The 21,656-nt window shown below is 45.3% G+C and overlaps 1 protein-coding gene across 2 annotated transcripts in view; it reads left to right on the top strand.

Moving 5' to 3' along the window:
* The window catches only part of ATXN7L1 (ataxin 7 like 1), a gene marked incomplete at its 5' end in the record, with an annotated part of 229,740 nt that overhangs the window by 179,570 nt on the left and 28,514 nt on the right, over window positions 1-21,656 (top strand). For both annotated transcript variants that reach the window (XM_082254713.1, XM_082254712.1), the window contains 2 exons: window positions 9,674-9,795; window positions 12,476-13,406. In XM_082254713.1, the coding sequence (XP_082110839.1) occupies window positions 9,674-9,795; window positions 12,476-13,406 (1,053 nt within the window). The remainder of the gene's footprint in view (window positions 1-9,673; window positions 9,796-12,475; window positions 13,407-21,656) is intronic.

The following is a 21,656-nucleotide window of genomic DNA, read 5'->3' as shown; positions in this document are numbered from 1 at the left end:
ACTAGTTGTGTCCGTCCGGGAAACCTTTAGTCTTGAGGTTACACCGGCAGAGGTAGCTGAGACTGAGATTCCTTTTTGGTACTTGTTAGCCTACCAAAAGGGTGAAGGATTTTCCTTTACCCAAATGGGGTCGTTTTGAAACGAACCCCTGTTATTTCCAAACGCATGGCTAGGTGCTATCCGTTTGAGGAATTCCTCTTTATAGGATAGACGGTACCACCTGCTGTCTTGCCACAGACTGTTAGGATAAAAAGACCTTGTAACTAACGAGGACCTTCCTTTTCTGCTCATATAGAGTTGTTCGTTCCGCGAGGGCGGGCGATAAGGCGAAACCCTCCAAAGCCCCTTTAGAGGGGTTTCAAAGGGCGCTGGTCGGGTAAACAAAGAGTCCGGCTCAGCCAAGCCTGAAGAATATAGCCTGATGCGCCCCTACCCATCTCTGGGGTGGGGGGGGGGGGGGATGTCTTCACCGGTTTCTGGAGGACACAGGATCGAGTTTCGATCACTTCCACCGGTGCGATTCTGCCCTTCTAACATTGAACGGTTTCAGGGGTTCTATTCGAACCTATTCACAATGCCCAGGAAAGAGGGCAAGGTGCGTCCAAATCTGGACTTGGGAAGAAATAGAGTCCATCCGTACAGTGGTGGCCTCCCTGCATAAAACTGAATTTCCTGGCGTCCATAGACATATAGGATGCCTATCTTTATATCCCCATCATCGCAGGACATCAGCGTTTTTTCGCTTTCCCAAAGTTCATCCCTGGTTCCCACCAGGAGACTGAACTATCTGGGCCTAAGGTTGGATACATCCTGGGCAAGAGAGTTTCTCCTTGCTGGGAAACTCCAGAAGGTTCAGTCAACGATTCGGATGTTGCTGTCCGTCAATTGGCTGGGACTGATGGTGGCCTTCTTAGAGGCAGTACCGTATACCCAGTCTCATACCCGAATTCTCCTGAAGGAGATTCTTTTTTAATGGAATCAGAATTCCGATTCCCTGGACAATCGGATCCGGTTGAGCGAGCGGACCAGGAAGTCTCCGATGCTCAACCAGGGGAAGTCATTTCTTCCGATAGTATCCAGATTACCAATAAGGGTATCGGAATTGAGAGCGATCAGATTTTGTCTGATTTACTGGATCGAGCAGCTCTAGAGCAGCCCGATTCGGATCCAATCGCATATGGCCTCTTCATCCAGAGGTTTTTTCCCTAGCTGTCCCTTCATTGGGACATCCCGGATGTGGATCTGTTGGCACCTTGGCCTAACAGGAAGGTGCGGAGGTTTGTAGCTCGCGCCACGATCCTCTAGCGGACGCAGCAGAAACGCTGATCGCCCCGTGGGGGCAGTATCAGCTACGGCATGCCTTCCATCCTCTCAAGTTGCTGTGGGAACTTCTTCGCAGGATAGAGGGGGAGGGAATTCCAGTTATTCTGGAAATTCTGGATTGACCTCGTCAAGCCTGGTACGCCGACTTGGCGAGGCTAGTCGCGGACGCTCCTTGGAGACTTCCTCTCAGGGAGGATTTGCGGTCTCAGGGACCGATCTTCCATCTTGCTTTACAGTCGCTGGCTTAATGGCCTGGCCATTGAGACCCAGGTACTGAAGGACAAGGGAGTGTCAGCTTCAGTTATTCCTACCTCCAGTTAAAGCAAGGAAAGCGACTTCCAGCACATGGAAGTCTTATATTGCATGGTGTGAATCTATTGGATTTTCCCCACATACCTATTCGGTGACCCGAATTTTGGTCTGTCTGCAACAAGGGGTTGAGCAGAAACTATCCTTGAGCACGATCAAGGGTCAGGTTTTCGGCGTTAGCAATCTTCTTTCAAGAAACCTTTGGCTAATCATTCCTTGGTGCGGAATTTCATCCAGGGGGTGCGACATCTGGCTCCGCCAGTGCGCGCACCCTTACCGCCTGGTATCTTAATTTAGTGTGGTCGGTTCTTCAGAAACTTCTCTTTGAAGATATTAGGGAGATTCCCTTGCTTACATTCCCAGAAGGTGGCCTTCTTGGTGGCCATTACTTCTCTACGCAGGGTGTCAGAACTGGCCGCATTATCCTGCCGTTCCCCAGATCTGGTGGTTCATAGGGATAAGGTGGTTCTTCTTCCGAATCCATCCTTCCTTCCTAAAGTGGTTTTCGTAAGACGGACTCACTTTTTGTGATCACGGATAGCCCTTGAAGGGGGTTGCCTGTGTCTGCCGCGACCATATCTACATAGATCAGTCAGACGGTGGTACAGGCTTATTCTATTAAGGGTCGGAATCCTCCGTTCCCTGTTAGAGCGCACTTCACTCGAGCGCTCAGTACTTCCTGGGCCTTTCGCCATCAGGCGTCAGTGGTCCAGGTATGTAAAGCGGCCACCTGGTCGTCGGTACATACCTTTACAAAATTTTATAAAATTGATGTGATGGCATCGGCGGATGCCTCATTTGGCCGCAAGGTTTTGCAGGCCGCAATTTGAGGAGACCGGTGGTCTACCTCGAGGGTTTTTTTCTGTTTGAAAATTTTTTTGTTGAGTCTCATCATTAAGGATGAGCATTGTAAACTTCTAGTTGGCACCGGTTGGGCCTTCTAGATTTGGATTTGATTTCCATTTTCCCACCCCTCATTTGTGATACTGCTCTGGGACTTCCCGAAGGTGCTGTATCACCGAGGACTACGTCTGTCAATGAGCGATAGAGAAAAATGGATTTTTGTAAAATCTTACCGTAAAATCCTTTTCTCTTAGCTCATTGACAGACGTAGTACCCGCCCCTCTGTTTTTTTGAGTTGGGTTGGGTTAAATTCTCTAAAGACTGCTTTTATGACATAACTGATTTGCTGAGGCAGAGAGAGAGAGGATATACCCTCTGGGACTGCCCCTAGGGTGTGGCCAGAGCATTTTATTTCCTGTCTAGTCCTACTCCTGTGGAGGCAACATAACCCGAAGGTGCTGTATCACCGAGGACTACGTCTGTCAATGAGCTAAGAGAAAAGGATTTTACGGTAAGATTTTACAAAAATCCATTTTTTTTCTGTCTAGTCAGGAGTAAGGACCTAGATACCTTGTTGGGATCTTCGGTCCTGGCAGGAATTTGTTCTTAGAAAATATTTTTTTAGACAGCTTTTTTTCTCCAGTGTTCCTGTGAGATCTTCAAGCAAGAAAGCTGAACTGGGCGACGGGCGGGATGTTGAGATCCAGTGGTCACCCCAGTTCAGCCTACGAGCGCGTGCAGGCCATAGCTCCGCGCTGGGTCGGCCACGACATAGTCCCACTGGAGGGGACTGACCCTGCGAGTTAAACGTCTCGCTGAAACGCCAAGGACCATGAGTCACGGCGTCCGTATTGGTCAACAGCCCTCCAACTTCGATGGAGAGGGGTACTGTCAGGAGTTGGCGCCCGCCTGGTTCCGGTATGGTGAGTAGTATGTTCCCCCTTTCCCCCTGAGGGGTCTTGTGGTGAACGCGGGCCCCTCTCTGTAATGGTAAGGATGGGTTCCCCTCTATCCTATAACATAGCACAGATCCCCCTATATTGAGTGTGATTTGTGTGTACAAAAAGCCAGCAGGCTTGGTTTGGGAGCTGACAATCTAATTACAAAGTATGTTTAAATGATTGTAATATGTGGCAGCACTGGAATCTTACTGTGTTACTAGAAGTATCCTACCTGTCAGAAGCCACAGGACAGGTATGCGGCTTGCCAGGTCATTCCTCCAGCTGAAGCAGGTCTCCCGACGGCCACGCGGTTCCGCCAGGGTTCGGTACCGCCGGTCAAGCTGATCTCCATGAGAGAAAGATTTTGCGATGCCTAGTTACTCTGCAGGACGCCGCTATGCTGTAACAGACCTCCGTAGATCGCACGAGGCCGCCATTTTGGCGTAGCCTCGTGTCTGCAGCATGGGGGCGGCCATGTTTGAGGTGACTCAAACACCTCGTGGAGCTAGGGGAGGCGCCGGAAGGCGTGCAGAGGGGCGGAGCCGCCTCCTTTCTTCCCGGGCAGCCAGCCAAAAGACTTCCTGTTTGTGGACACAGCGCTGTAACCTGTTGCAGTGAACTCTGAGCATCAAGTGGTGAGCCTGGGGGTCTATCTCTCTCTCTCTCTCTCGATCGATAGGGATCCCTAGCAGGTAACACTGAGGGGCCTTTTGTGGCGCTGGGGGTCTGGAAAAAAAAAAAAAAGAAGAAGTTTTTTATTTAAGTTTGGATTGAATTTTCCGGGTAGTTACTGGAATAATCATGGACCCTGCCACACAAGTACCCCCACCTGTTTCCCTCGAGGGGGCCACGGGACCCGACGGTGCACAGAGTATGGATGCATTTACAGCAGTTTTGGAGTCTATGGTGGCTCGGGTGGAGGCGGCCTGTCAGGGACGGGGGTCAAGAAAGCGACCCCCGCCTACCCCTATATCATCTGACACCTCTGACTCAGATTCAGAGATGGTCACTGCAGCTGCAGGTCCCTCTGCAAGGGCTGTTATCTCAGGTAAAGCTCCCTCAGACAGTGAGGAGGACGTTCATTCTTCCGCCATAATTCAGGAAGAAGCATTGGTGGATGCACTAGTTGTGGCGGTGCGGGAAACCTTAAGACTTGAGGTTTTACCGGCAGAGGTAACTGAAACAGAGATTCCCTTTGGTACTAACAAGCCCATCAAAACGGTGAAGGTTTTTCCTGTACCCAAGTGTTTTGGTAATAAAATTAAAGGAGAATGGGAGCATTCTAAGCGTACCTTTACTATTTCCAAGCGTATTGCTAGACGCTATCCGTTTGAGGAATCCCTCATTAAAAAATGGACGGTACCACCAGTGGTGGATCCACCTATTTCCAGGCTGAATAAAGCCACGGTTATCCCAGTGGAGGACACTTCGTCCTTTAAGGATCCGGTGGATCGAAAGATGGAAGCGGAGTCCCGCACTATCTTCTCCCTGATAGGGTCAGCATTTAGACCAGTAATTGTTATTGGTCTAGTTTCCCAGACACTAACGGAATGGGCGAGATTGGTACGCCAAGACCTTAGGGCAAAAGATATTCCCCAGGGAACATCTGATTTGATGGAACAGATTATACAAGGGCTACAGTTTGTCTGTGACGCAGCCTTGGATGCTACCCCCCTATTAGGGCATGCATCTATGTCAGCAGTAATCCTCAGACGTGTGCTGTGGTTAAAATGCTGGTCAGCTGACCTAGGTTCCAAAAAGACCTTGACGAATCTCCCTTTTCAGGGGAATCGCCTATTTGGGGCCACCCTAGATGAAATCATTAAGGATGCCACTGGGGGCAAGAGCACTTTCTTGCCACAGGCTGCTAAAGCTAAGGGACCTCGCAACAAGCGAGGACCTTTCTTTACCGCCCATAAAGGGTTCGCACGCCCGGCTGGAACAAGCGGGAAAGGCAAGACTCCTCCAGGAGGGTTCAAGAAAGGCTGGTCGGACAAACAGAGGACCGACTCAGCCAAACCCGAAGCAAAGGATTACACAGCCTGAAGGTGCGCCCCCACCCGGGTTGTGGGTGGGGGGACGTTTTCACCGGTATTCAGGACATTAGATCGAGCATCGACTACTACTACCGGTGCAATTCTTCCCTTCCAACATTTAAGTACTACAGGGAGCGTAGTCACCGTTCCCTGAACAGATCTTTTTCTTTACCTTTTCCTAAGATTAGTCTCAATTCCCCACAGGAATCGGATCTGGTTGACCAGACAGACCAAGAAGCCTCTAGCCGGGTGACTTCGGTCCCTGAGATTCAACCAGGAGAGATCACCGTTCCTGATAGGAATCAGGTGTCGGATAAATGTGTGGGAACAGAAAACGACCAGACTTTCTCGGATGGTCGGGGCCAGATAGCTCTAGGGACGCCTGGTTCAAATCCCGTCAGTGCCAGTGGTCCTAGAAATTCTAGGCTGGCCTCGTCAAGCCGGCCTGGCCAACTTGGACTTGCTAGTCGCGGACGTTCCGTGGGAACTGCGTCTCAGGGAGTATCTGCGGTCTCGAGGACCAATCTACCATTGTGCTTTACAGTCGCTGGTTTTAATGGCCTGGCCATTGAGACCCAAGTACTGAAGGACAGAGGGTTGTCAGCTTCAGTCATTCCTACCCTTATTAAAGCAAGGAAAGCGACTTCCAGCAGAGTCTATTATCACACATGGAAGACTTATATCGCGTGGTGCGAATCTTTAGGATTTCCTCCACGTACCTATTCGGTGACTCGAATATTGGCCTTTTTGCAAAAAGGGGTTGAGCAGAAACTAGCCTTGAGCACCATCAAGGGTCAAGTTTCAGCATTAGCAATCTTCTTTCAGAAACCTTTAGCTACCAAGTCCTTGGTGCGGAATTTCATCCAGGGGGTGCGGCACCTGGCTCCACCAGTCCGCGCGCCCTTACCGCCCTGGGATCTTAATTTGGTTTTGTCGGTTCTACAGAAACCTCCTTTTGAAAACATCAGGGAGATTCCCTTGCTTACTTTATCCCAGAAGGTGGCCTTCTTGGTGGCTATCACTTCTGCACGCAAGGTGTCAGAACTGGCTGCTTTATCATGCCAGTCCCCATACTTGGTGATTCATAGGGATAAGGTAGTACTTCATCCTAAGCCATCCTTTCTTCCAAAGGTGGTTTCAGATTTTCATCTGAATGAAGATATTGTACTACCTTCCTTGTGTCCTCAGCCCAATCATCATCTGGAAAATGCGTTGCATTCCTTGGATGTGGTTCGGGCAATCAGGGTATACCTGAAGGCTACGGAATCGTTACGTAAGACGGATTCACTTTTTGTGATCACGGATGGCCCCAGAAAGGGGTTGCCTGCATCTGCCGCGACTATTGCCAAATGGATTAGACAGACGGTGGTACAGGCTTATTCTATTAAGGGTCGGAGTCCTCCGTTCCCTGTTAGGGCGCACTCCACTCGAGCGCTCAGTACTTCCTGGGCCTTTCGCCATCAGGCGTCAGTGGTCCAGGTATGTAAGGCGGCCACCTGGTCGTCGGTACATACCTTTACAAAATTTTATAAAATTGATGTGATGGCATCGGCGGATGTCTCATTTGGCCGCAAGGTTTTGCAGGCCGCAATTTGAGGAGACCGGTGGTCTACCTCGAGGGTTTTTTTCTGTTTGAAAATTTTTTTGTTGAGTCTCATCATTAAGGATGAGCATTGTAAACTTCTAGTTGGCACCGGTTGGGCCTTCTAGATTTGGATTTGATTTCCATTTTCCCACCCCTCATTTGTGATACTGCTCTGGGACGTCCCGAAGGTGCTGTATCACCGAGGACTACGTCTGTCAATGAGCGATAGAGAAAAATTGATTTTTGTAAAATCTTACCGTAAAATCCTTTTCTCTTAGCTCATTGACAGACGTAGTACCCGCCCCTCTGTTTTTGAGTTGGGTTGGGTTAAATTCTCTAAACACTGCTTTTGTGACATAACTGATTTGCTGTGGCAGAGAGAGAGAGGATATACCCTCGGGGGCTGCCCCTAGGGTGTGGCCAGAGCATTTTATTTCCTGTCTAGTCCTACTCCTGTGGAGGCGACATAACCCGAAGGTGCTGTATCACCGAGGACTACGTCTGTCAATGAGCTAAGAGAAAAGGATTTTACGGTAAGATTTTACAAAAATCCATTTTTTCCAGCATGACTGTTCGACAGAAGCTGGTTTAACTACCAACTTCTGTTGAATCGTGAGGGCTACACATGGATTGAAACTTGTCTGATTCTTGCTAAACCGGCAGAATTTCGCGCAATGAATGGCCAGCTTAACACAGTCCTGTTTGGTAATAATCTAGTTATCCTAGAACATTCTGTTAGCTGCTTTTTACATCCCAAAGCCCTGATGTGAAGCAAATTCTAGTGTAGTACCCTCTAGCATGCTAGTGAAGTACAGGAAAAAATTTTTGACTCATGGTAACTGTGAATCTGGAATCTGGGTCAGGGTTTATTACAGGTCAGGCTGCATGACTCATACAGGCAGGTCTCTGGTGCCTCCCCCTGATTCTGAAAGTTTGGAGAAACTTCTAGAAGTTAGTAGACAGAGGCCAGGAGGGTTGATCTGCATACTTAGGGGAACTTAAACCAATCCCCAGGCAGTGGGCCTGGCAGGGTGGCTGAGCCAGCCCTTAAATATAGAAGAGTCATGCCAGTGGGGGAATCAGATGGAAGATTGAGTGCTGAGGAGGCTTTGATGACCTAGGGGGGGTCTCCTTGGTCTAGGAGGGGTCTAGGAGCAGGCTGGGCCCGGCTGGCTTAGAGGGATCCATTTAGCAGAGGGGTTTGACATTGAATCTTTCCTGAAAAACAGTGGGAGCGAGGAGGACAGTGTGAGTATATGAGCACACCCAGGGACATTCATGGGGAGATACTGTCATATGTACCTGTGTATATATAGCCTTTAAAATGACAGTGCTGTGCTTAACCCTCTTATTACCTTGCTCTGGGAGATCTTCAGAGCAGCCAGGAGGGCTGGTAGTGCCTGCAAGCAGTGTAGTTGGAAGCAGATCTACACAAGGGGAGGATACACTCCTGCATGCAGTTTGCCTCAGGTTTTCTTGTGCTTTTTCCAAGAGGGACTGAGAACTAGTCTGTTATGGAATTTTCCTACTAAATCCACTAGGGACTGTGTGTATATACAGGAAGGAAAGCAGTCCAGGATCTTTTGTACAGAGGAAGTAAGTTGTACCCTGTTGTTGCTCTTGATTCAAGTTGGGCTTTCCTATTCCCTCACCCATCCAAGTTTTTACCCCTAATAAAACCTAAAAACAAAGCAAAGAGACTTACTTCTTGTGTCTTGATGCAAGTAGAGAATGCCTGTTGCCTGTCTGTGCAGGAGTAGGAGAGCCAGTTACCAGCAGCCCCTGCGGGGGTTTAGCTACTCTAGTAAGAAGTTTCTCACAGCCACCAATCTGAACCAAACCTTTCTTGTGAGTGTCAATGTGATTAGTGATGTAAGAAGCAGGGAAGAGAGCAAGTTACACCTTTTGGAGGCTTTTGCTCCTACTGTCATTCTACTCATGTCAATCAAAGTCAGTGAGCCAATCAGGAGAGAGATGGGGCGGGGCCAAACAGCTCCATGTCTGAATGGACACACGGAGCTGCAGCTCGGCTCAGGTGCCCCCATAGCAAGCAGCTTGCTGTCGGGGCACTCAATAGGAGGGAGGGGCCAGGACCAGAAACGAGGGACACGAGAAGAGGAGGATCCGGGCAGCTCTCTGCAAAAGTGCAAAACCAACTGCACAGAGGAGGTAAGTGTATAACATATTTGGGTTTTTTTTTTTTTTTAAAACAAGGCTTTACAATCACTTTAAGCAAATCCAGACCAGTAATTTAGATCTTGTGAACCTGGAGTTGCTCTTTCATGAACAGATTTATTTACGTAGTAAAAAAAAAAAATGATTCTGATGCTTTTTCTGACAATTTCATGGTTTAGCTGATGGATTATGCAAAAATAGTGTCGCATAAAGCCTTTTTTAAGCCATTAAATCTAATTTGCCTTCAAACAAGATGGATAGTTCATTTAGATTCACTCATCCGGTGATTTGGTCCATGTCCATGGAATTTTAATATTGTCTAAAACTTACCTTGAAAGTGTTTAGCAATAGTAAGACACAGTTAATGTGTTTTTATGTGGGTTTTGTTTTTTAACATGGGTTGATATTATCTTGTAGATGACACATTAAGCATAACAATGCTCCATGTTTCAATTTTTTAGTTCTGCTCATTTGGGAGCCGCCTAATGGGACGAGGGTACTATGTGTTTGATAGAAGGTGGGATCGATTTCGGTTTGCGTTAAATTCCATGGTGGAAAAACACTTGAATTCACAGATGTGGAAGTAAGTATGCAGAATATTTATTTATGCTTTTTCTTTACTTGCCTAACAAAAATGTTAATTTAAAGACACTCATATTCTGTCATATATGTATTACATAATCACAAGAAGCAGAATGGTCCTAGTGTATGAATCTGAGATGGGGTCTTGAAGAAAACCAAAAACTGACGATAAGAATAAAGTGCATGCACCAAGAAAGTGCAGTACTTCATTTGATTACCAGGTTGTTCTGGAAGGCCGGTCTCTGACTGGTTGGGTAGTGCTGTCGTTTACATGATATCTATTATTTCAACACTGATTGGCTGCCTTACTGACCAATAAGAATGGGTAGGGAGGTAAGCGTTGGCACGATCAAGAATTGCTAAATCTTCAGAGTAAAGTGACAGTCTTCTTACTAACTGAACTACTGACCCACTTATTCCACTTATACTCGCCCTTTCCATATTTCCCTGTCACTCCGTTTCTCCAGGAGTCAAACCTTGTGCGAGCAACATGTTAATATTATCTTCATCGGTTGGCAATGTTTGGGCCAGGCAATAATGTGCTCAGGTCTGAGCACTGCATCCTTAGGAGTAGGTCACATGTCCCCCTATGCAAGGTAGGTACTGGATATGTCAGTACTGTGTCCTAATATTTATAAAGTTGATCCAGGGAACATCTGATTGCCTCTTGAGGGATCAGGAAAGAATTTATTCCCCACTGGAGCAAATTGGTTCTTGCTATGCCGGGGTTTTTTGTCTTCCTCTGGATCAAGTGTGGGTATAGAATAGTGTATATAAGATTGTATGATTTTTTTTATTTTTTCCCCCCCTTTATTGGTTGACATAGATGGACTTGTGTCTTTTTTCAACCTGACTAACTATGTAACTATATGTGCCCTGCAGTGACATAGGGACTGGTAGTAAAAAACACAGGACTCAGCAGGGGATCAGGAATATAGAAGTGTGTCAAATAAATGGATCTCCTGGGGACTGTAGCTTTACAAGGGAGTGAGGACTGGCAGTGTGAGCAGATAAACAGTTAAGTATATTTCATATTTACAGGCAAATCTTTTTTTCTACATTTTATTTTCTGATAGTGTCACTTTTTAAAGCGGAACTTCCTTTTTTGTTTGCCCCCTCCCTCCTCTCCTCTTTTTGTTTTGGTACTTGTTTTTTTTGGAGGGGGAGCAGGTACCTGGTTTTGCCAGGCCATGGAGGTTCGCCTCCCTTCCTTCCCCACAGCCTTCTGGGACACATCATAGGTCTCAGAAAGCTGCGGGACCATTCACAAAGCGCAGGACGGCTTGCGCATGAGCAGTGGGAAGCAGGCTGTGAAGCCTCATGCAGTCACTGCTGGCTTGGCACCTGCACCTGAAGACGGCTGAAGATCGGCTCGACTGAGGACAGCATTGGATACCTGGACGGGTAAGTGTCCTATTATTAAAAGTTAGCAGCTACAGTATTTGTAGCTGCTGACTGTTACTTTTTTTTATTTTTAGGCTGAAGAACTGCTTTAAGGCAAACATTTATTTATTTTTTCAAAATCTTTTTTTTTTTTTTGTTTTTTTTTTTTTCTTAAAGTGGTATTAAACCAAAAATGTAATCTATTACATTTTACCGATCATTAGATGTGGTGGCGTTATTAGTTTTCTTTTTTTGGCTTTTTTCCTTTGTTTTACCTGGTGATCTTCCTAGTAACACATCTCCTGGATGATGAAACAATAGAAACCTCTTTGGACAGCAGCATTGTCAGTCTGGGGGAAGAGTAGTGTTAGATGTGCTAGAAGATTAAAGCCCCGTATACAGAATCAGATTATCGAACGATCTGTCGTCCGTTTTTTGTGGCATGCTAGTCTGATGTGGAAAGTGAAAAGGTTATTTTCATACGAATTTTCCCGTACGACAGAATTCTAATTCAGAAGAGATGTCATGTGTTGGATTGCTTTGTATGTGTTCTTTCGTCTCTGAGCATGCCTAGTCTTGCGCTTAAGATTTTTTTCGTCAAAATCAGCCGAAAATCGGACGTTGTATTACAGATGACAAAAATTTATATAGCCTGCACATCAGGATTTTGTCAGCCGAAAAGTCGGAGTTGGCTGTCGAAAGCACCATACTAACAATCCGAAAATCGGCAGATCGGCCGTCGGACGAATTTTCCCTACAGATTTTCTTATCGTTTTTAGATACGCTAACAAATAAAGCCAAAGCCAGCTAACACTTTTTAAGCAGTTAAAGCAACAGTTTTGTTGTTTTTTGGGATAAAGGTTTTACACAAATGAATAAAATCTGACCGTTGTATGCACCCCTGTCAGGGGTAAATGGATTTTTCAACCCTCTAACTGCTATATCTGCAGGGAAGTGTGTTGTGTTGAAAATAAACAGACTTACTGATTAGATCACCAAGTTAAAATAAAAGAAAAACAGCCTACAATAGAAACCGAATACAGCTAACAAATCTAAAAGTTGGTGTGCTTCAATAAAATGTTTACTTTTAGGTTTAATACCACTTTAGGTTGGGGTAAATGTAAACTAGTTCAAATGAAATTTGACAAAAACCATTATAGTATACATATAACTTACAATATGGTTATCTAAGGCAGTGCTTACAATATGAACCTTGGTATCCATTGTGGGTTGTTTTGTATATTAACTATGCATAAATTATCATGCTGTAATTCTTCTTTTTCTTGTTTTCTTTAAAGAAAAATTCCTCCAGCTGCGGATAGTCCAATGCCTTCTCCAGCAGCACATATTGGCAGTCCTTTTCCTGCATCTGTTCTGCAGCCCTTCAGCAGCCCAAGTTCAGTGTACATACCCTCCCCACCCACTAATTCCAGAACCACCTCCTCTTATATCTTGTCCAGTACATCCTTTGTTTCAACGTCTGACACAAACTCTGTTGCGTCACACACCACAGCATTCCCCCATGTCACGACAACACTAAATATCATGGACTCCACTTTCAAAGCCCCTTCTGCTGTTTCCCCAGTGCCAACCACCAGCCCGTCACCATCACACAAACCGTCAAAATCGAAACCAGGCAAATCATCAAAAGCAAAAGACCTGTCTTCACGGAGTGATGAGCCTTCAAGTAACAAAAAGAAAAAACCTCAGACGCCTTCTTCCACCTCTTCCTCATCATTACCTTTGCAGACGTCACCCTCATCTACGTTTTCAGGGTCCCACAAGAAAAACTGCGTATTGAACTCTAATGCGACAATAAACTCTTATCAGGCGACTTCTTCCTTTAATAGTGTGTCTGTGCACAATGCAAACAATGGAACAAGCCCAATTAGTGCCAAACTGGAATCACCAGGAAGGACTTCTTTATCTGGTAGCTCAACAGACTCCATAAAACACATGAGTATGGTTGTTAGCAGTATTGACTCAAGCCTGTCAGTGTCTTCCCTTGTACATCACCCTGGGGAGCATACACTGGCAGTTCACAACGCAGTGTCCTCGCTGCCTCTTCCCTTTGACAAATCAGAGGGTAAAAAGCGAAAAAACTCAAGCGCAAGCAGTAAGACCTGCAAAATCACTAAAATGCCTGGTATGAACAGTGTTCATAAAAAGAGCACCACCAACCTTATATCTTCTGTGCCAGATCCACCAAACAGCTCCATGTCAAGACAGGTAAGGTAATAGACAGGAAAAACATATCCAAGTCACACACACCTTCTGGTATTTAATGACTGTCACTGTCCAACCATATTGAAGAATATATGACCATTTTCTCCTTCAGCAACAATGTTTATAAACTAGACTAAACCAGTTGCAAATTTAGTGGTAAGTTAGCCATTATTTAATAATGATGTCCTTTTCTTGCCTGGAGCGCACCAAATAATTACTTAAAGATTTTCTACATAAGAAGCATTCAATAAGAAAGATTTAGAAAAACAAAAGACTAGCTTTCATTAAATTACATTGAATTTACCTTGGTTTTCTTTTGATTGTAAAAAAAATGTCTTTTACGTTGATTGAGGGACAATGTCTTGACTGAGGGATCTTGAAAGCATCTGATATGTTGCATCATTATAATTCAACAATGCTCCTTTCGGAAAAAAATGTATGATGGTGGTATATAGTTTAAACTATTAATTTTATTATTGTACAGTGGAAATTGTTGCTGAATGACGGAGTCATTAACTAGATCAGTGTTTCACAACCTTTTTGTTAATCATGGTGCCCTTTTAATAGTATTTTCAGTTAGTCACCCCAGCTTAGGGCAAGGCTCACATTACTGAGTTATATACAATCAAAAACTCCGGGCTATGAAAATATTAAAACTGTGCCAAACAAAAATACAAAATGTGACAATCTCTGTGCAAATCAATTTCACTGCTGCCATCATAAATATAAATGCAAACAAAGGAAAAAGATTTATCACTCTTAACAGGTAGCGCTGTGATAATACAAAAAATGTAAAAAGCTTACAAACTGATAGAATAGAAGTCCATATAATGTAAAACACCCGGTGCAGTTTCTCCCTCTCTAAGGATCGCTTAGTGCTTTTGCCTGGCGACCGGGCTGTGCTGCCAGCGCGGTGGGGGCTGTCCCTTTGCAGTGTTTTGTGGGGTTCCCCTGGTGACTCATGGAGTCTTTGGAGCACATCTCCCCACCTAACCCCCTCTCTGAGGCTGCGGGGCCCTCTGGGTCCCAACCATCCATCGATGCACTGACCGCGGTCCTGAAGTCCTTTGTTTCCCGGATGGAGGTGGTTTTCGGGCGACAGACTGGCAAAAAGCTCCCCCTTCCTTCCCCTGCCTCATCTGTCTCATCAGATCCTGAATCTGATTTGGCTGCTGCAGACGTGGGTCTGCCACCATGCGCCCGGAATCCTCAGTTAGAGAGGATGATTCCTCCACATTTGCAACTGTGCACGAAAAGGTGCTGGTGGAAGCACTGATTGTATCTGTGGTAACACCTTGAAGATGTAGGATGCAGCTGTGACGGAGACGCAGGTTCCCTTTGGCACTCAGAAGCCATCCAGAGCACCAAAGGTGTTCCTTTTCCCCCGCTTATTTTGACAGAATTGTCGCTAAAAAGAGGGGACGACCAAACCGTCCCCTTGGGGTCCCTAAGCGATTTGCTAGGTGTTACCCCGATGAGGAGTCCTTTATTAAGAAGTGGACCCTCCGTTTTCCAGATTGAACAAGGCAACCATGATTCCGGTTGAAGAGTCCCTGGCCTTTAAGGATTCGGCTGACAGGAAGGCAGAGGCTGTGGCCCGCAATATGTACACTGTGGCTGATTCGGAACTGAGGCTGGTATTCACAATTACCCTGGTGTCGCAAACTCTGTCGCCATCTCTGACCGAGTGGGCTAAGCTTTTACACCACGACCTAGAGGGAGAACAAATCTCCCCTACCTTTGTTGAGCTGTCTTTTGGCTTAAATGTTAGTCTACGGATCAGACTTCTAAAAAGGCCTTGACTGATCTCCCCTTTCAAGTGGATCGCCTGCTTGGGGCTACCCTGGATGACATCATTAAGGGTCTCACATAGGGAAAGAGTACTTTTTCTTCCGCAGACTACAAAGGACAAGGAACCTGGAGAGCGGGCTTCTCCAGACCCACGGGCAAGGCTCCTTCAGCATGAAGATGCGCCCTCACCCGTTTTGTGGTTGGGAAACGTCTTTGCTGGTTTCCGGACCCATGGACTTCCCTGGTACAAGATAAGTGGGTCCACAAAGTTATTCGGTCAAGCTACAAGATAGAGTTTCTCTCTTGTCCCCCGGTAAGGTCCTTTCCTTCCACTTTGTGCCTGTCCCCGGACTGCATACAAGGTCTGTTTGTGGCTGTACAAGACCTGTTGCTTCAAGGGGGGGATTGTCCCTGTTCCGACATTGAAATGTCAGGGGTTTTACTCAAACCTGTTTACAGTTCCCAGGAAGGAAGATAAGGTGGGTCCAATCCTGGACCTCAAGGCACTCAACTGCTTTGTGCGGGTGCAGAAGTTTAGAATAGAGTCCATTCGCATGGTGGTGGCATCCCTGCATCAGGGGGATTTTCTTCTATTTTCATCAAGGTTGCTTACCTTCACATACCAATATGTGCCGGTCACCAGCGATTTCTCCTCTTTGCCGTGGGAGAGGAGCATTTTCAGTTTGTGGCGTTACCCTTTGGTCTCGCCTCTGCCCCTCAGGTCTTCACAAAAGTATTAGCCCCGGTGCTAGGGTTGTTACGCCAACTGGGATCGTGGTTCTGGACTACTTGAACGACGTCCTTCTGCGAACGAAGTCTACTATTGCTCTGGTGGAAAACCTGGAAATCACCATACGAACTCTGAGGGAGTTCAGCTGGGTTCTGAATTTTGCTCTGGTTCTGTCCACTAAGCTGAACTATCTGGGTCTGACTATGGAATCGACCTTAGCCAGAGTGCTCCTTCCTCTGGACAAACTCCAGAAATTGCAGGCTGCAATTCTTCTCCTGCTGTCCAGTAGATGGTCATCCCTCAGACTTGAATGTGGGTACTGGGCCTTATGGTGTCTACCTTTTGAGGCAGTTCGGTTTGCACAGTTCCATACAAGGTCCCTGCAAAGGGAGATTCTGGCCAAATGGGACAAGACTCCGCACTCTCTGAACTATCAGATCTGGCTGACCCGGGGAACGAAGAAGTCCCTGATATGGTGGCTTAGTTCTCCGGCACTTCAGCTGAGAAAATCCTTCCTCCCCTTGTGTTGGACACTTGTCACCACGGATTCCAGCGTGTCTGGGTGGGAAGGCAACCTCAGCAAGTATTCTGCTCAGGGGATCTGGACACTAGAAGAGTCCGGACTACCGATTAATGTCTTGCAACTCCAAGCTATCAGAAAGTGCCTGGACCATTGGACGGATCGTCTTCAGGGATGTTCAGTGCGCATTCAATCAGACAATGCCACGGCTGTGACTTATGTCAATCACCAAGGGGACACAAAAAGTGTCCTGGTGGCTCGGGAGGTAACCGGCATTCTAAGGTGGGCAGAACGGTTCATTAGAAAATCTACTTCTAGGAAGATCTACCACCGTACGTGGAAGACGAACATTGTGTGGTGTGAGTCTCTTGGGGTTCATCCTCGCTATTTCCCGGTGACTTGAATCTTGACCTTCCTTCAACAGAAGGTTGAACAGAAAGTGGCCTTGAGTACCATCAAGGGCTAGGTGTCAACCTTGGCGGTCTTCTTCCAAGGACCCTTGGCCACACACACCCTGGTGTGTACCTTTCTTCAGGGTGTCTGACATTTGGGTCCTCCAGTGTGATCTCTGTTGCCCCCTGGGGACCTCAATTTGGTGCTTTCGATCCTCCAGAAGCCCCTTCTTGAGAATCTTCGGGAGATTCCCTTGCTTACGCTGTCTCAGAAGGTGGCATTTTTGGTGGCTATCACCTCTGCGCACAGGGTGTTGGAATTGGAGGTGTTATCCTGTCGTCCACCGTCCACCTTACTTGGCGATTCACAGAGATGGTTCTTCGCCCCTGTCTGTCGTTCCTCCCATAGGTTGTCTTTGATTTTTATTTGACTGAAGATATTATTTTGCCTTCCCTGTGTCCCAGGCCACAACATCCAAAGGAAATTACATTGCATGCCTTGGATGTGGTCCGGGCAATTGGGGTATATCTGGCAGCTACAGAGTATTTTAGGAAGTCCGAATCACTGTTTGTGCTCACGGATGGGCCTTGGAAAGGATTGTCCGCTTCCTCTGCGACCATTTCCAGATGGCTCAGACAGACGGTTATTCAGGCCTATTCCATAAAGGGTTGGGTTCCTCCTTTTCCTGTCAAGGCGCACTCTACTCGGGCACTCAGTGCCTCTTGGGCCCTCTGCCATCAGTGACGCAGGCTTGCAAGGCAGCCACCTGGTCGTCTGTGCACACTTTTACAAAGGTTCTATAAAGTGGATGTGTTGGCATCTGCGGATGCCTTTTTTGGCCGCAAGGTTTTGCAGGCTGCTGTTTAGAGGACTTGATCCTCTTTGAGGGTGTATTATTTTTTTTAGGTGGGCTCCAGTTGTTTATGGTTGAGCTCCTTTTGCCTAGTTGGCTACTGTTTAGTTATGGGAAGTTTTTTTGCTGTTCCCACCCCTCATGTTTAACACTGCTTTGGGATATCCCAGTGGTTATGAGGAGCAGGAGCTGTGTCCATCAGTAAACGAAAGAGAAGATTGGATTTTTGACTTACCTTAAATCCATTTCTCTGTTTCTGATGTTTATTGATGGACACAGCATCCACCCCTCTGTGGAGTTGTAATTCTTCTGACACTGCTTGTAACAAAACTGAGTACCTATAGCAGGGAGAGGGAGTATACCCCCTGGAACTGCCCATAGGCGTAGCCAGATTCTTTCTGCTTAATGTCCTACTCCTGTAAGGGGCAATATAACCCAATGGTTCTGAAGAACAGGAGCTGTGTCTGTCGATGAACATCCGAGAAATGGATTTTACGGTAAGTCAAAAATCCCATTTTTCCAAGTCTCCACTTCCAAACACCACCTCACATGCAATTGGTGATCCCTCTCCCTTTGGATGAAAAACTCTCTAACTAGAAATGCCTTCTACTCTCATGGTTGGCAAAGCAGCTTATTAATTAAACTCATCAACTCCAGGGCAGGTGTCGGAACACTCACTCCGCACAATGTAATGGGTTAGATATCATGTGAAAACAAAATGATAAAAAAAGAGCTGCTCAGATTGTTTAAAAACAGTATAGGTGTTTACATTTTGGATCACATAAACAACTTGTCCTAACTCACCACCAATGCATGCTGACAATTGCACATCTCGGTGTCTCCTCTGGTCGCCATGTAGCCACGCTCCAACGCATTTCGTCACTTACGACTTTATCACAGGGGATGGCTGCACGACGCAGGGACTTAATTTAAATATCCTCCCTCTATTGTGAGTGTGCACATCTTTTCACGGCTCACTCCGTAACCTCTAGACACTGCGCAATCCTATCGTTTGTCAGTTCAATTAACCCCTAAATCGCTGGATCAAATATTCCACCACGGAACTTAATGCAGGTTTTTAACATAAATCTATTAAGTAATGTCCCTTGTAGTAAATTACCACATGAGGGAGGATATCTAATACAATTTATCCAAATACATAATGTCAAGTTATGCAAAGTATATAACCCATAGCAATAATTACACATTAGATCATATCTCTACGAATTATAAATGAGACCTAATCCTCTCATTGAGTGGCCACTAATGCTGGAAAAAATGCGAAAAATTATGCAAAAGACTAAAAGGTTATTTTGGGGCAAAGATCGTGTATACCCTACTTGGAAAGGGTCAGATAGGGTCAGGGATATTTTGAGAAGGGAAACTAAGTGGATATACACTTTACGTACTTTAAAACCAGAATGTATGAATGTTGAATTAGATGTCAACTGTTTCATAAGTGATTATTAAATACTCTTATTGCTTTGAATTTATTTTATATAAAGATAGTAACAATAATAATGTTTTGTAAATTTTTTAGTCTTTTGCATAATTTTTTTGCAGCATTGGTGGCCACTGAATAATGAGAGGATTAGTTGTCATTTATACTTAGAAGAGACATGATCTAATGTGTAATTATTTTTTTGGGTTATATACTTTGTATAATTTGACATGATGTATTTGGATAAATTAGGGCTGAAACAACTAATCAATTAATCGACAACTAATCCATTATGAAAATAGTTGTCAACTAATTTCATAATCGATTAGTTGGTCAGCACACAGAATGCATTATTTAGTTACATATCTGGAAATACAGTGCAGCAGTGCAGTCAGTAAGGGCTCTTTCACAGGGACGTTCCGATCAGATCCGCCTGTCAGTTTTTTAGGCGGATCTGATCGGATGCCCCATTCAGCCCTTTGGAGCAGCGGAGACATGTCCGCTGACACCCGCTGCCATCCGCATCCGATACTGTCCGTGAAACCTGGATGGATGGAAACGCTATTTTCCATCCGTCCTGGGTATCGGTTTGGATGGGATCGGATGAGAGAGGACAGGCGGTCCGCTCTCATCCAATACCCCATAGAGAGCAGCGGGGCTCTGACACCTCCCTCTCCGCACACAGTGCAGAGACGGAGCTGTCATCCGCCGGCTCAGCGGGGATCTGCGGATCGATCCCCACTGAGCAGAGCACGGTCCGCAACGGAATGCGGACCGTGTGAAAGAGCCCTTAGTGCCTTAGAACTTGTAAATGTGTGAGGAGCAATGCCTCATGGGACATGTAGTCCTGGGCAGGAAGTGATTGGTTCTAAAGGCAGAAGTTTTTTTTACCTTGCTATAGAGGCACTGTATACTATACTTTGAAGGTTGCTATTGGGGCACTCTGCAGCAGGAGGAGCAAGAAAGCGTTGTGGGGGGACCCCAAGAGAATCAGGGCTGCTCTGTGCAAAACCATTACATAGAGCAGGTAAGTATAACATGTTTGTTTTAAAAAAAAAAAAATTACTTTAAAAACTCAGGGAAGATCAGCGTCTGAACCCAGAGAAGGTAGAGGCTGATAGACTGGAGTTAATAAAAGGCATTACAATTACCGTATATTTAAAGTAAACTTTTACTAGTATTGTGCATTATATTTAAAATTATCTTTATACATGAAAAAAAAAGTCTCCGCTTTTAGTACTACTTTAATATAAAAGATTTATGTCTCCCTTCCACCCTTCATATAGCTTCATGCCTGACTCCCAATTAGAATGCTCACATATCCTACCGCTGGTTGTATGTGTGTGTGTATATATATATATAATTACTTTGACTGTTTCACGGTATAAATGAACCCCTATAGTAGCAATGTTCTGCTCTTTTTGTACTATAAAGGGCTAATTTTCTTTTTTTTTTTTTTTTTTTTTTAACCCCATTATGACAGATGAAAAAAAAAGCATACTACTGCTACTAAACCTAGTACCTAGGCCTAGAACCTAGGCCTGGTTCACACCTATGTGATATTTTTTTTTTGCTTTTTGCAAAAACGCACTACAGTTCATTTAAAATGGTTTCCCATGGGACACTGTCACATCTATGCTTTTTTCAGCTTCTGCGTATTTGGAAAGGGTCAAGACTTTTTCATTGCAAAACTGTTTTTTTTTTTTTTGGTTCAAAAGGCTTCAATGGAGAAGTTGCAGAAAACTTCTTGGTCATAGGATTTGCAGACAGTGTATGTGGTTTTCATGATTGTACAAATCTTTTTCGTATGAATATTGTCGTCCGAAAATTGATACGTGTATGGCCAGCATAAGCCTCGGTTAACACCTATGCAGTTTGCTTTTGATCCGTTTCTGCAGTGCTTTTTGTTGTCCTTTTTGTGTTTTTGCAAACACGATTTTGCTGCGATTTGCGCTTTGCTTTTTTTATTTTGCCCAACAACAAATTGGCCAAAAAAAGCATAAGAAATGCAAAACGCAAATCGCAGCAAAATCATGTTTGCAAAAACACAAAAAGGACAACAAAAAGCACTGAAGAAACGGATCAAAAGCAAACTGCATAGGTGTTAACCGAGGCTTATGCTGGCCATACACGTATCAATTTTCGGACGACAATATTCTCATACGAAAAAGCTTTGTACAATCATGAAAACCACATACACTGTCTGCAAATCCTATCACCAAGAAGTTTTCTATTCTGCTCCTTTGAATTTTCTCGTCACTGTGGTCGAAAACAAACATTGATATGACCCCACTAACGAAAACGAAAACCCACTTCTTAGAGAACCGAACAAACATTCTTAAGAAGAAAAATGTTTTTGAAAGAAGACCTTGTTTTTGTATGGCCAGCATAAGTGACAGCAGGCGCAGGTAGCTTTTATCAAGCCACCTGCCTATAACAAGGGAGTCTGTCATACATAATAGACTGCTCAAAAAAATTAAAGGAACACTTTGAAAACACATCAGATTTAAATGGGGAAAAATATG

The sequence above is a fragment of the Pelophylax lessonae genome (genome assembly GCF_965119305.1).
Source record: "Pelophylax lessonae genome assembly, chromosome: 4".
NCBI lineage: Eukaryota > Metazoa > Chordata > Amphibia > Anura > Ranidae > Pelophylax > Pelophylax lessonae.
Note: the sequence above shows the minus strand (reverse complement) of the source record. Positions and strands in the feature narration are given on the sequence as shown.